We start from the raw sequence: 14817 nt of genomic DNA, 5'->3' as shown, positions 1-14817 counted from the left end.
AAGGTTGGAGAATGCTGCAACAGTGTTTTGCTGTGAAGCTCCAGAAATGTTTTGTGTAATAAGAAACTTCACCTAACTTTTTTATCAGCATGATGACTGAATTTTCATTTGTGGGTTAACTGTTCCCTAAGAAAGTTCAGTCTCATTCCCAACTCCTCAAATTCTGACAGCTTGGGTTGGTAGGTAGGGCCAGCAGTATTTCACGAGTTGGGAGTGAGACTCAAAGTCAACTCTCTCACAAATTGGACGTTTAATTTTAACGTCATAGAAGATTTAGAAAATCAGACAAAATTCCCATTTAAGAAGCTGCATCCAGAAAAAAAAAAAATCAATCAAAATAGAGCCAATTTAAATCACACAATTGTTACATTGACTACTAACTTCAGCTCTTTTCACAACAGCTGATGACAAGACAGACCATCACACAACGATGCTAGTTCTATAATCAAGCATCTTCCATTAAAAGTTATATATTTCAAGGAAGAAAACACTCCAACGTTCACATTTTTTATGGAAAACATCTTTAATGGATTTGTTATGTGAGTACATATAGATACAAATGTTCTATCCTAGCTACAGTCGGGGCCTGATATTTGTAGGAACCAGTAGAGTGCCTGTACAAAAAACACTCCATCACATGGTAGTGTGTCTTCTCATAGCTGGAGACAGGGATAATCTGACATTAGGCCTGGTGGTGCAGTGAGTAAATTTAGTCCAAAAATCTATTCAAGTCAGGGACTGCAAATCCACAAGACACACTGTGGATACAGACACACAGATGAAAATCAATAACAAACTTGTGTGTCTGGACACCTTTTTGTTTCGGGATGTATTTTTTTCTCTCTACTTGTAGAACTCGTGCTCCTGCTCGTCCTTTTTGATGACGGTCTTGTAAGCTTTTTCAAAGTCTTTGGCCAGGACGATATACCTGTTCTCACGCACTGCCAACATGCCAGCCTGAAAAAAAAGCAAAGAAGGGAATTAAAAAAGAGGGAAGAAATAAAAAATTTTTTAAAAAAAGACTGTTTGTATTTCCATTAGATTTTTATTTTGTACGGCTCAAAGAAAAAGCATAAATCAACAAATAATTAAAGCTCTAGCTCACCTCCTGGCAGATGGAGTTGATATCAGCTCCAGAGATCTTGTCTGGTCTGGCCACATCTGTGCATCAGTTAAGGATGACTGAACAACAAAGCAATGCCAAAATACAAGCAAAACATCTGACTATCTGAGCTGTGTTTAAACATAAAGCCATATCAGAATGATTCAGTGTAAACAAGATGCTCACACACAGGCAGCATGTGTTGGCTAGAGTTTTCATTTCCATCATCTGAGTTCATATTTTGAATATTTGTCAGTGTGTTTGCAGCATAAACAGTCCAGAACAACTACACCTAAAGTGAGTGTAGTGGCGTCCCCAGAGAGATGTAAAGATTTATACCACAATATTTTACTCTACAGAGGAGAAAATAATCCCTTGTTCACACTCAGAGGTATGTGTTAAATGTGATACTGCTGCAACCAAATAAGTGACTCAAAGCCAAACATCACAGGTCATTAAGTCTGGCAGAACTGTGCAGGACAGCAGCAGAGAATGAAGTTAATAAAAACACAGGCACAGGATTAATGAGTTCCTGCTGTCAGCCTCTGTGTTGAGGAAAAGATCAAATATAACGCAAGACCACACTTGTATGAATGGAAGATTAGTACTAACACAGTACATTGTTACAGCTACTTGCTAACTGACTATGAATTATAAATATTGCATTAGCGTTCAGACTGGTTCACTATAAACCTCGCTTTCACTTTGCAATTTCGTCACCGGGCACGTGTTCGTTAAAGAATAAAATAATAAATAAACGTGTGTTTTTGTCCTGTGTTGTTGATAGTTGCTACTCTGGAAAAACGGAAAGCGATATGGTTGTCTTTGCAACAAAGGTGGCGATAATAATACCACTTGAAAACGCTACGGGGGAAAAAGTTAAACAAAAGAATATGCAGCTGGGAGAAGGAGGAAACATCGGCTCTACAAAGGCAACAGTACAAACTGAAGCTGCATTTGCTGCACAGTATATAAAGAAAGTTCATTATTTTGTATTACGGTTAATCCATCAGGGGGCACAGGATGTCCTCTAAAACTAAAAGGTAATTTCTCATTCTGTTACACAGACACAGACACACAACCATGACTCAAACACGCTGTTATTAAAACCAAAAAGGATACAGTCCTCCAGGTCGACCTCCTCAGAGAGGTTCATTTTACTGGTGATGGTGGAGAAAATTAGACGTTTCTGCCTGCGGTCGGGCAGGGGGAACTCAATCTTTCTGTCCAAACGACCAGGACGTAGCAGGGCAGGGTCCAGCGTGTCTGCTCTGTTGGTTGCCATGATCACCTAAGGGGGAGTTCAAATGTCAGTAGGCATCATGTGAGCAAGATGGTAAACTGTATTTCGTTTGGTTTCACATGAAATGTTTGCTTATGGCTCACTGAAGGGAAGACAAAGGAGCAAAACTTGGACAGAATTCACCCATGGTATCTAGGGCAGTGGTTTTGCCAACCCTTTGAAACTTGGAACCCAAAGAAATGGAAAGACTTCAATCAATAACTGACCAGCAGATGAAGCTATGATTTTATTAAGAAGGTGCGTCACTGCACTGGTATTTATTTGTCCAGATCACCTGCAAAAGGCTGGTAAAATAAACAGAAGGTACCTGCTAGAGCTGGCAAAAATAATACCTTTTCATTGAAATGTAACGCTTTGCATTGCCAGTAGAAACTAAATATATCTGGCAAAAAATAGTAGAAAGAGCACTTGCTTTGTTAATATTGTAACAGAAAGCACGATACAGAGCTACAGCTGTTCGGTTAACAGGATTTGTCGGTGAAATTTCTCAAATGTCTGCACAAAAAAAACCTTGAGAGAATGAATTATTCAAAGAAAAAACAGTTCCTAGAAATATGGCAAGGCTTTCTTTGTGCAAGACTGAGCTGCTTTTGCAAATAGCTTGTGGGCAAAATGTGCATTTTAGTTTCTGAAGACTGACGGACCTTTTGGGTGCTGGCTAAGCTGAATGAATGGACATTAGGCATAGTACCAATGGCGTAGTGAAGGCAGGGCTGCTGTTCTCACGCTGAGTGCTCGAGCTCCATCAGTGGCAACACGAGTCAGCACAAACAGAGATGGTGCAGTCACAGGGGGAAAGTTAAGAGCTTTCTCAGACAGGTGGACTGGACTAACCTTGACATTGACGTTCTGGTCAAAGCCGTCCATTTGATTGAGCAGCTCAAGTAAGATTCTCTGAACTTCCCTATCAGCTGGAGAAGAAAAGAAAAAACAATGTCAGAGGGTACACTTTTAAAATGATGTTACGGCATTGACAAGGATGCAATCAGTGAAAATAACAAGTCTACATGTAAACCACACATGTTCATACCTCCAGTCTGTGCATCAAAACGCTTGGTGGCGATGGCATCAATCTCATCAATGAAGATGATGGCCGGAGCGTTTTCCTTTGCCAGCCGGAAGACGTCCCGCACCATACGAGGGCCTTCACCCAAATACTTCTGGACAAACTCGGAGCCCACCACACGGATGAACGCCGCTGGGAACAGAGACATTGGACCAAGATTAATTTTTCATTTCACTGTACGTATTCCTTATCCATATCAATAATTATCAGAGATCTTTTCCTGATACGTTTGGGAAGATGGTTTACTTGTGTAAATGATGTACAGTTCTTTGATATGAAGGACTTACCTGTAGTGTGGTGTGCCACAGCCTTGGCCAACATGGTTTTGCCACAACCTGGAGGTCCGTACATAAGGACACCCCTGGGTGGGTCAATGCCAATCTGAGAATGGATTGAGAACTGAGTTAATACATATCTAGCGCAGGTTATCTACATTTTTCAGAGAGTAAATTCATGTTATTTTCCTCACAGTGAAAGTCCATGTGAAAACGTCACATGTCTTTCAAATATCTGACCTGTTTGTAGAGCTCAAAGTGTGTGAGTGGCAGCTCTACAGCTTCTCGGACTTCCTGCTTCTGAATGTCCATACCACCAATGTCAGCATACATCACATCTGGCTTTTGGTCTGGGAAGAGAAGCACAGAGAAAAATAAAAGCTATATCAGCAAGACTATTTAAGCATAGCAAACTTTGTACAATATCTCCAAACTTCTTCAATGGTTTCAAGAGAATGGCATCTATGTTTATGTTTTGTTTTTTTTAAATGGATAGGATTAATGTTTGGCAATGTAAAAAAATAATTACAAAGTATGAATACAATCTTCTGTAACATGTGTAGAAAAATAAAGCAGCCTCCAGTTATGATCATGGTCGTCCTCGCTATTAAAAGAGGCCCTTAAATCCTCTGAGAGAGTTGTTTACCTGACGTCAGCATCATGATGCTGCTGTCAGCTTCAGGAGGGAGCACATCCACCAGGGCATTGCTGTGCTTGTGCAAGGCCACTGAGGCATTGGGCTTAAGCAGCTCTCTGTCAATGGTGCTCAGGATGCGCACATAGTAGTTGGACCCTGAGTGGAGAACGAGGGTGAATAAAAGGCGAGCGAACACAGGAACAGAACTCATTACACATTTAAAACACGTACTTCACAATGAATAATTAAAATATGACAGAATCTCTTCCAGGTTTCTCTCAAGACTCTGCAAGCCTGAACATGATAAAGCATTCAAACATACAGCTTGTATGCATCAACTGCCATTTCATTAATCTTTTATTCTCAGCTTTATCTATTCAGTTATTTATTTTCACAGAAAGTAATTTTGAGTCTATATTATTCTCTATTTATCCTCTATTTATCCGTTGGAATTGTATTGCTAGGGAGAAATGAGCTGTTCCTACTCGTCGGTGAAGTTTGAACTTTCTCACTAAAGTATGCTGTGCTCAAATTAAGTTGTTTTGACTGCACAAGTGAGCTCAGTTCTGTAAAATTACACATTTATGATTTTTAGTTCTTGTGGTTATTACTCAAGTCTGGTAGTTTTTCTATCAAATACAATAATTTGAAGCCTCTGAACAATAGTTTAACATTTCCTATCTGGCAAGGCTGGCAGGTGCATCCTACAACTACCTTCCCAAATCCTGGAGGACCAGTCCAGCCCAGCTCCAAAACTCATGTCTTCAAAAACTCTGATTCTATAAAGTAGTCACAACTGCAAGTGACATGTTCTCTAAAATCTCACATAGATCTTAATATACACAGGCTATTTGGTCACTGATTACAAGCAGCACTTCTCGTTTCCAGGCGCAGCTGCAATCATATCCATTCAGGCTTGGGTTTCTGTGATTTTTAAAATGTATAAGGTCGATCACGGGTTTGTACAAAATATTCACAGCCCATTCTCTCTGTCAGGCAGACATTTTTTGACCTGTGAGGACCTCTAGTGTCAATTCAAAGCCATTCTGCAAACTTTCCATTTGGAAAATTATGAGATGCCGGTGATGCTCTGTGGGACTGACAGCAGTTTCAAAAAGGAGCTTCCTCTACATTTTTTATTCGTTAAAGTAAATACTGTCAGCTATAATTCTTTTGGATCGGTGTAGGTCTTTCAGATTTACGCAGTTTTTTCTTTTAATGGTACCTGTGGTGGAGCCAACAATGGCTGTGTTCTGGTCAACAGCTTCCAGGAACTGGCCAATGACAAGTGGGATGCTCTGTATCCTCTTCACCTCCTCCTGAGCATGCAGGAACTCTTTCTTCAGGTTCTTCTGCTCATCTTTGATGTACTCCTCCTGCACCTCTAGGAATTCCAGCTCCTGCTGCAGCTTCTGCAAATGTACAAAAAAGAGAGGAAGAAAGACGGGTGAGATCACAGAGTACTGTAAATCTGCTTGCTGGAGATCATAGACCAAAGCTGGCAGAATGTGTGTGGACGTACACACAGTTGAAGATTTTTTTTTAAGACTCCTTATAGAGGAAAAACAAATCAAAATCACTGTGCAGTCACGCTAACAACAACAGTCGCTTCCAGGTAGAAAACTGGTGGTTGATTTGTATTGTGGAGAAATGTGAAATCGACAAACTTTTTTTATTTCTGTGGCCATTTTCAGCTATAACTGTAACGTTTAAAGATATATAGCTAAACATGTTGGCCCCACACTGTGTTGCTTTGCTAGTGTCTTTGATATCTACACAACAGCAACATCTCAGACTAACTGCTAGTTTGGATGAACTCAAGCTGTCATTTTCTTTAACAGGTAAATTAGCTCTCCATTTGTACGTAATCGGTCTAGCAGAAAATCATTCCTGCGTCTCGGAGAAAAACATATGTCTAAATTGATAATGATGACTCCATACACTCATTATCAATTTAGTCATATCAATTTAGATACACTGTCGGGTTTGTCATAAGTAGCCAACAAAGTCTGTTAAGTTTCGATATTTGCTGGCAACAGGCGCTTGAAAGCCATTAAAAAAGCCAGCAACATTTGCTGTTTGGCAGCAGAGAGAGCAGCCAAAACCCTGTCATCTGAGCCACTGTATATAAATATATACTGTATGTACAGTTGTAGATGAAATATCCAGATCCTCGACTTAAGTACAGGTACTGATGCCACGCTATAAAAATAAATAGTCCATGACAAGTAAAAGCCCTGCATTCAAAACCTTGTTCTAAAAAAGTATATAAGCGCTATCGGCAAACTTAAGTAAAAGTACTCATTGTGCATTAAAATGGGAAAATCTCAGTGTTTTGATATAATTTACGAGGTTATTGGATTAATATTACTGCTGCATTAATGTGCATGTTGAATTTTACTGGTGTAGATGTTTTATAACTTCTAACACAAATGTATGAGAGGGTGTCAGACCTTGTATCTGCTGTAAAGGTCCTCGAGATCTTCTGGTTCTGGTGCCAGGAAAGACAAACCTGTCTGAGGTCTGGAGGTCAGTATTGCCGGCATCTCGTCCTGTGAACCACATTTAACATGATGTGTCATATTTCACACCACACATCAGCGAATACCTTGTACTGTATTTCATCAAAACAAAAGGAAAAACATATTTTTGACACAGCATACGTTCAGCTTAGTAACACAGGGAAGCGAAAAGATCTAACTGTACAGAAACATACCAATAAACAACAACTGTCTGCTCGATAATGACACTGCACCTACTGGAGACAAACACTAGCTTGGCTAACCTTAGCTCGTTGACTGCTAGCTAACTTTAACGGCTCGCAAAAGCCAAAAACGAATTACTTGAAACCGTTTGTGAGGCACCGAAACACAATAAAAACATCCGCCAAATGATTAACAACAAGCCTTTATGAATATAGTTCTCTAAAAAACCCTCATCACCGTTACCTCAATCAACAAATCATGCTAAAGCTAGCAGCTAACTTGCGTGACATAGCAACTGAACCGAGTAGAGAATGAATTGGCAGGTTTACGTTTCGACAGCGTTAACGAGCTAACGAATGGTAAAAGATTGCGACGGACGACTGTTGACGGCAAGACTCAAACACGTATATTCACAAGAGCATTTCACAGAAACTCCGTTAATTTTAAGAAGAAAACAGGAAACAATATCACTGATTCATACCGGACTCTTTTCTACAGCTACGATATCCTCCATGTTGAATTCTGCCCTACCGACTGACGTTATGACGTAAGACGTTGGAGGAAGGTTTTATGGGTAATGTAGTTCATGGCCAGATAAAGTATATTAATTGTTTCAGGGACAAAACAATAATAATAATAATAATAATAATAATAATAATAATAATAATAATAATAATAACAGTAGTAGTAACAATAATAATAATAATAATAATAATGATAATAATGTATTGATATAGCATCTTTCAAGGTGCTTGTACAAATAATAAATAAAAAATACTATACAGAGAAGTTAAGAGACAACAGCATAATGCCAAATACATCACACTAAAAGAGTATAATATAAAATATAGAAAGAATTAAGTTTCAAAAAACATTAGACAGTATTATGCAAATACACCACACCAAGAGACGAACTGCTATCCTTAAAATAAAAAATAAAAAAAACAACCTTTTAATAAAAATTAATTATTAAAAGAGATATAAAAGTGGTTACTGAGCTATTCAACCCGTGGTCCTCAGGCAGGTTGTTCTGGAGTCTGGGGGCATTTATAACAAAGGCCCAGTCACACTTGTTCACCAACCTGGGCATTATGAAGGCAGGTTCATTTGTGTGCATTACTTATGGTGAAAATTACTTGTAAGTACTTATAAGTAAAAAATATAAAATAAACAAAAACTTACTGTTTGTAGTGATGCATGTTTATGATGCATTACCTGTAATATGACTTTTGTTGTGGGTTGAAGGAGTGAATTTAGCCAAACTTTTAAAGAATTAGAAATAAATAATAAACAATATAATACAATAATACAAATGCATGTAAATATTAGTTTATCATATACATACAAATACAAATGAATATGAATATTAATATTAATAAATAATATGGTAAAATCATTATTTCCGTACACAGGATGGTGTAAGGGTTTGATGATTTACATGAGTAGATTTTTTTTCACAGCTTTACCACAGGGAAGTGGGTGTGCAGAAAGTTAAGATATCCTGTTGCAGAGCTATAGGGGTCCTCACATCTCTGTATTCTCGGTGTGAAAATGCTTCAGGGCACACCGTGACAGTTTCCATTCAGGGCTCAACTGAAAAAGCAATTGGTAAATATGAACGATACATTTTTTCCCCTGTGTGGGGGGACACATGGAAAAGTACACCACTGTCTATCAGCAAAGCCTATGTCTTCATCTGAGAGGATGGTGGTTTGTTAAAAGGGCATCATTACATCTTGGTCTAGCAATCTATTACTCACCCATGTGGGCAGTGGGAAAATTACAAGATTGAGTGAACCATGCACGATAAGAGTGAGCAGGTGAATTTTTATTCCAGTCTATTCTTGATTTTGATCCCGCAGTAGACAGAACAATCTCCACTCAGTTTACTTTTTTTTCCATCACACAGTCTTTATCGGCAGATGGCATCGCAGTAAATTCTCGCTGTTGGAAACAACGGCTGACAAAAAAAAAATCTGAAAAATCTAAGGAGGTATTTGTTTTCAATACAGTCAGAAGCCCAAGAACAGGAGGGTAAGAGGACCTTGAGTGGAGATTGTTTTGTTGAGTGTTTTTTTATAAGATCAAGAATAAACTGTCAAGCTCATCAAAGTGCTCAGAATAAAACATTTGAACATCTCCAGTGTAATGTCAACTGAACAAAGTGTGTCTGCTGATGAAGAAAGCAAAATACTGTTAATACTGTTTGTTTTTTTTGTTTGTTTTTGATCTTTAATTATTTGCTATGCTATTTTTGTTCTGTCAAATACAGTGATGCTGTAAATGTAAACCTGTAAGTCAGCCTTATGTTTTAAAAGATTCAGAGGTGTGATATCTTCCAGTCTTAGGAGGAAGTGGTAATATACGCCTGCATACACTTCATCTGTCTGTCATAACTCAGAGGAGGCAACGTCGTCATTTTAATTTGTCTTCAGCCGAGAGACATGTTAAAAATCCTTTTGTCAGAAGTGGCTGAATTGGGATGGATACAATGGATGTTTTTCCTCTTCGTGGTCTCAGGTAGGCATAAAATGTATGACTTAGATGAAAGATGTAAGTGTTTGTTACAGGGATCCTAAACTTGTTATTACAGAAAAAAATTGCGATTAACTCATTTTGCAAATCAGTTCTAGTACAAATGTTCTGCAGGCGTGAGGTTTCATTCAGGTCATTTTAACCGTTCTTCTGTGGTTTCTTTGCTGTGGTATTGACACAGATGTGCGTACATACTGTATACTCTGGTGTATTTGTCATACAGTATATGCAACGACAACGAGCTTCAGGTTAGATGAAGAATAACATTGGACTGTTAATGGTTTGATTTTTTAGTTGCTCAATAAGTAGACAGAGCCCTCAAACCTAGCTTTATGTAAGTGCAGTCACATCTTTACCGATTGTTTTTGAATCAAATTACATTTCAAACCTGTAAATTCTGTTTCTTGTTCAGCAAACGCCCTTTTCCCCCAATTTAGAGCACCAGTGGATGTAGGGGACTCCAGTTCTATTGTTACAATTGTTATTCTGTTATAACTTTGAAAACTGTTCAGACTTGATAAAAACAATTTGGATCTGAGCTGACACTAACCTTGGTCATGACAGTTTTTACTACACTAAATTCTTCCCCCTTGCTGGACTTTAACGTAGCATATTTGCACTCCTACAGCTTAAGTCAACAAAGTTCATGCTCATGCTCTTCTAGTTACAGACATAACACTGATCGAACATTTGACCATCACATTTTCTTTATCTTCAAAATGTTTGTCTATCTTTAACAGAAATCTACGGCTGTTTCTCTACTGCTTTGTTCAGTAATCTGAAATATAGATTATGGAACTGCAGCTGTCACGTGATCATAAATCCAAAATAGTTTTCTGTATTAAGCTGAAAATTGGTTGGTCAGAGGTCTAAATAAAAAACACAGTTGTGGTCTTTGCTTGTTGCTGTATTCATATCATCATAATGCAGTTCTGGCAGAAACTGCTTCATCACCCTTGTTTCATCATGTTTTATGTTGTTTCAGGTACTTGCTCCCAGGCCACAGTTAACCAGCCTCCTGTGCTTACCGCTGCTCTGGGTCGTGATACTATTATGCCGTGCCAGCTCAATCTTTTCAAAAATGTGAAAATGGTCATTCGACCAGTTCTGTATTGGGCGGTCTTACCACAGGATGCTGAGGATGAAAAACTGTGGCCCCCCTCTGAGAAATATAAGAAACGTGTTGACCTTCTGGACGAAGATATGTACTCTCCAAACAAGTCCATACTCTTCAGGAATGTCCAGTGGGCTGACAGTGGGAGGTACCAGTGCAAAGTCTCCATCACCACCAAGGAGGGACGTTTTAGGATATTAGGAAATACAAGTTTACTGGTGGTTCATGGTAAAAACAATATTTAAGATGTTCATTTTCAATGTATTGGAACAGTTCTGACTTTAACTCAAGCCATGTTTAAGTTTGGCTTGAGTTAAAGACAGAACTGTGATAAAGTTTTGGTTTGTCAGGAGGAGTCTGAGGAGGAGAAATCAGATTCTCTGAGCTAACTCAGGACCTCTTTCGGGATGGACGAGGACTATTAGGGCCTATAACGAGGCTCGAATATGTGTCATGTGTGTCTTCTCTCCAGAGCTGCACAGCTATCTGCAACCGACCTATGCAACGCATTTACTGTGACTACAGTCATCACAGAACTTCTCAAGAAATATTGACATGCGTTGAAAAAGATCCACTTCTGAGCATTGTTGATGAAGTTATAAATGGTAGTGACGTGAGAGAGAACAGACATAAACAACAGTCTGACTCACTTATTTTGGAAATTATCTAAAATTTTACATGATTATTACAATGTTACATGGTTTGTTGTTAAAGAAACTAAAGTCCTCGTCCTTCTCTAGCACCTACACAAAGACGTTCATATAGAATTGTCACTGTCACATTTGTTATGAATTATAAGGGCATTTTTGTGTGTTTCACAGCTAATTATTGGCTGTTTGAGTAAACTTAAATAGCCATTTGCCTCAAGTCCACCACTATCAGTCCACCACTTTGGTCCAAACTGAAATATCTCAACTGGACAGAGTAGACTATACCTTTTGGTTCTAGTAAGGTTTAAAGTTAGCTGTTGATTGTAGGGTTGAGCACAGAATGGCTCTGTCTTATTTATAGGTTTTTGTCAGCTTCCTGCAGCAACCTTTCTTTGGTTTCCTTTGTCTGGAAGAAAAAGAGGTCAAATTCTGCAGAAAAACTGTTATCTCCCTTTTCCATGTTAACGGTTAACCAGGTTTCTGAGAGGAGCCCGTGCAAAATAATTCAAACGAAAGCCTATTTTCAGAACTGCTCTACATGTTTATCGCAGAACGTGAACAGTTTCTCTAATTTTATGCCTTAAATTAATCTCTTAGGCCTGGATGTCTGACATTTTATACTGGTATAGTTGACAAGATGTCAAAGGTATCTGTGGGGATTTTCATAGCACTCCTCATACCTAAACACCAAAATGGATCAATTGTGTGGCTCCAAAACGACCGGCTGATCACGTCCTATTTGTTGTTATACAGATATTACTTGTTTTAGATGATGCAAAAACAACGTCTTTGAGCCATGTTTGCGCTGATGTAGTTGCCAAACAAGCATATTTTCAGAAACTAGAAGATATTCCCTTTCAAATGAAGCCTCACACATGCAATTATACCTTACTGTTCTTGTGTTACAAGATAAAAAACAATAGGTGGGTCTAAAGAGGTTGAGGTTGAGGTTAATCTATATTCTATAATCTATATCATATATTATATATTATATATTAGTTGCCACACAACACGGGTCCTCAATATGAAGAAAACGTCATGAAAATAGACAAAACCTGCACTACGAGCATTTGTGTCTAAGTGTGAGCTGTAACATGCCCGGTATCTGTGTGCGTCTCTTTTCAGACACCATGACCTTTAACCTCACCGGCCACAATGACTCTCTGCTCGGGTGTGAAGTAAACGTGACCCATGATCCCGGATTTGTTTTGACCATCTTTCACGATGGATACAAACTCCAAACCGGCGACTCAGCTTCAGGGGATCATAACTCGTCTCTTCCCTTCGTCACGCTCTCTGAGACGGTTTTTCTGAGGAGCAACGGAACGTATGAGTGTCGGCTGCACCTGAACGAAGACCTGATAACAACACGCCTCTTCGACTACCATCCACCTGGTAATAACCTGCTTCCTGATCTGATCTAGTTTTCATGCATGCACATTACACTATTGTGCAGATCTTACCAGAATCGCTGTAACTTTTGGAGGATACCTGCTTTATTTACTCATTTAGACTGATGATGCTTCGTATTTACTTCAGATAACATTACAGCTCAGTAATAAAACTGTAAAAGTGGAGTAATAGTTTGATAATAAAGATCATATTTAAGTAATACCACGTAATAACAAGGTACTAGCTTGGTATTAATAATGGGGAAACAGACTGAATGTTATGTAACAGGGTAATAAGGGGCCTAAAATTCAATATCATTTCAGTGGTTGAAGAAAATGAAGATGCTGTAAAAAATGTCTCAGCTTCCGTTGGTGAGTCTAAATATTTTTTTCTTTAAAAGATCAATTCACATTAATTACAAAAAGACATTTATAGACCTTGCGGTTGCTTTAATGTTGGTACTGGGTTGAGTTTTCATTGCCTTTTTTCTTTTCCTTTCTTTTCTTTGTATTTTGGCTGAATTTTCCTTTAATTTCAACTTGCTTATAAAGGAGAACGACAACAGTGAATCCAACACTGCGTCACTCTGTGAGCAGAATTATGCTTTACATCTGTGTTTTTCTGTTTGTCAGAACCAGGCGTGGCGGAGGTGTATCAAGAGCCTTGGTACCTGTATTTAGCCCTCCTCCTGGTGCCCATCGTCGTCCTGCTGGTCCTCCTAACTGCCCTGCTGATGCGCAGATACTGAGTTTGTTCACATCTGGCTCAAACAGAGAGGCCTAACAATGGAGATCCAGGCTGTCAGCAAAGAAATCTTCATCTTCAAGACCAAAGTCATTCATAAACAGGGACAATCAGCCTCAAGTTAAAAGAGCAACAAACTCTCAGCGAACTGTTCCTGCTCTGCTGTGTCCTACGTCCCATTACTGTACATCTTAATGGTTCAACAAGGCTGCCATTTCAGAGTGCGTGCCTTTCTTTTCCCCACATTTTGGAAATCAGCCCTCAGAATCCCAAAAACCAGTCTGCACCAGCCACTTGTTTCATGGCACTTTCTGGCTCAACTCACAAACCTCCATTAAAGGTATTCGGCTATTTGCAACAGCAAACACATTCTGAGGTAATGCCGCCCAACCAAAGTACGTTAAGTCTCTATTAACATAATGAGGAAATGCACCTGGTAGGTTGTGAAAATGTTAATAGCAGTAAAATGTTCACTGGCAACGTATTTCATTTGTTTTCTACCAAAATAGGCAATCCAAACACTATCAACTCGCAGCTGAGCACAAAAACACGTGTAATGTCTCTTTTTCTATTGTGAAAACTATTCAACAAAGCTGAGAAAGAAATAAAAATAAAAGAGTGCAGCGTTTTAACACATTAAAAGTCTGAGCTTTACAGGTCAGACAGAGGGAACGTAAAAGTCCGGCCCCTTGACACTTTTACAACAATTTCTCCACTTATTCACAGTGTAAACCGTGTGAAGTTTAATATCCTGCCTATTTTTGATAATAACAATCATCAAATATGTATGTTTGTTTTTAAAGGGAAGCACAGACTTGCCAAACAGTTCCTTGTCATAAAACTAAACAAATCAATAACCTTTACCTGCAGATGTACGGTACATCTCAACGGCACTACTTATTAAGATTACTGACTGATTCTCTGAGTCTTTGTCTACAAACAAAATGAGACTGAACGCTTCGATGTCTAAAAGATTTTGTATTGAATGAGCCAGATTGTGTATCTATTTTGCTTTTACTGCATAACTTATAAAAAAAAACAATGTGAAATGCACGAGACTATATATTCAACTTAATGCTGTTTATATTTAATTTCTTTTGTTGACTGTTTTTCTGTCTGACTTTTCTTTCCTTCTTTTTAAAAAAGAACAAAAACAAAACAAAGGCAATTAAATGAAACTAAAACTTAACACTATGTGGCTGTGGTGCTTATATGACACATACATAGACTGTTATTACACACGTTTATTTTTTTCTGTCTGCTCTTAGTTTCAATATAGTCGGTTGTTGACTTC

At 38.5% G+C, this 14817-nt stretch overlaps 2 protein-coding genes across 2 annotated transcripts; one reads left to right on the top strand and one right to left on the bottom strand.

Annotated features, from left to right (window-relative positions):
- Nucleotides 1-498: 498 nt before the first annotated feature.
- psmc4 (proteasome 26S subunit, ATPase 4) lies at nucleotides 499-7676 on the bottom strand (the record flags this gene model as incomplete). Its single annotated transcript, XM_084357213.1, is given in 12 exon segments — nucleotides 499-957; nucleotides 1106-1161; nucleotides 2225-2393; nucleotides 3240-3316; nucleotides 3436-3603; nucleotides 3759-3852; nucleotides 3987-4096; nucleotides 4393-4539; nucleotides 5609-5795; nucleotides 6837-6935; nucleotides 7570-7652; nucleotides 7655-7676. Coding segments are annotated over 12 exon segments (1326 nt in total). The 3' UTR covers nucleotides 499-843.
- A 1864-nt stretch (nucleotides 7677-9540) lies between these two features.
- On the top strand, nucleotides 9541-14116 carry LOC311259294 (uncharacterized protein). Its single transcript, XM_084356349.1, has 5 exons — nucleotides 9541-9608; nucleotides 10609-10965; nucleotides 12513-12782; nucleotides 13103-13150; nucleotides 13412-14116. The coding sequence occupies exons 1-5, from the start codon at nucleotides 9584-9586 to the stop codon at nucleotides 13525-13527; spliced, it is 816 nt and encodes a 271-aa protein (XP_084212475.1). The 5' UTR covers nucleotides 9541-9583; the 3' UTR covers nucleotides 13528-14116.
- The last annotated feature ends 701 nt before the right edge of the window (nucleotides 14117-14817 follow it).

This window comes from Pagrus pagrus (assembly GCF_965226575.1).
Source record: "Pagrus pagrus genome assembly, chromosome: 7".
In the NCBI taxonomy this organism is placed as follows: domain Eukaryota; kingdom Metazoa; phylum Chordata; class Actinopteri; order Spariformes; family Sparidae; genus Pagrus; species Pagrus pagrus.
The sequence above is the reverse complement of the archived record's forward strand: the minus strand, read 5'-3'. Positions and strand labels throughout refer to the sequence as shown.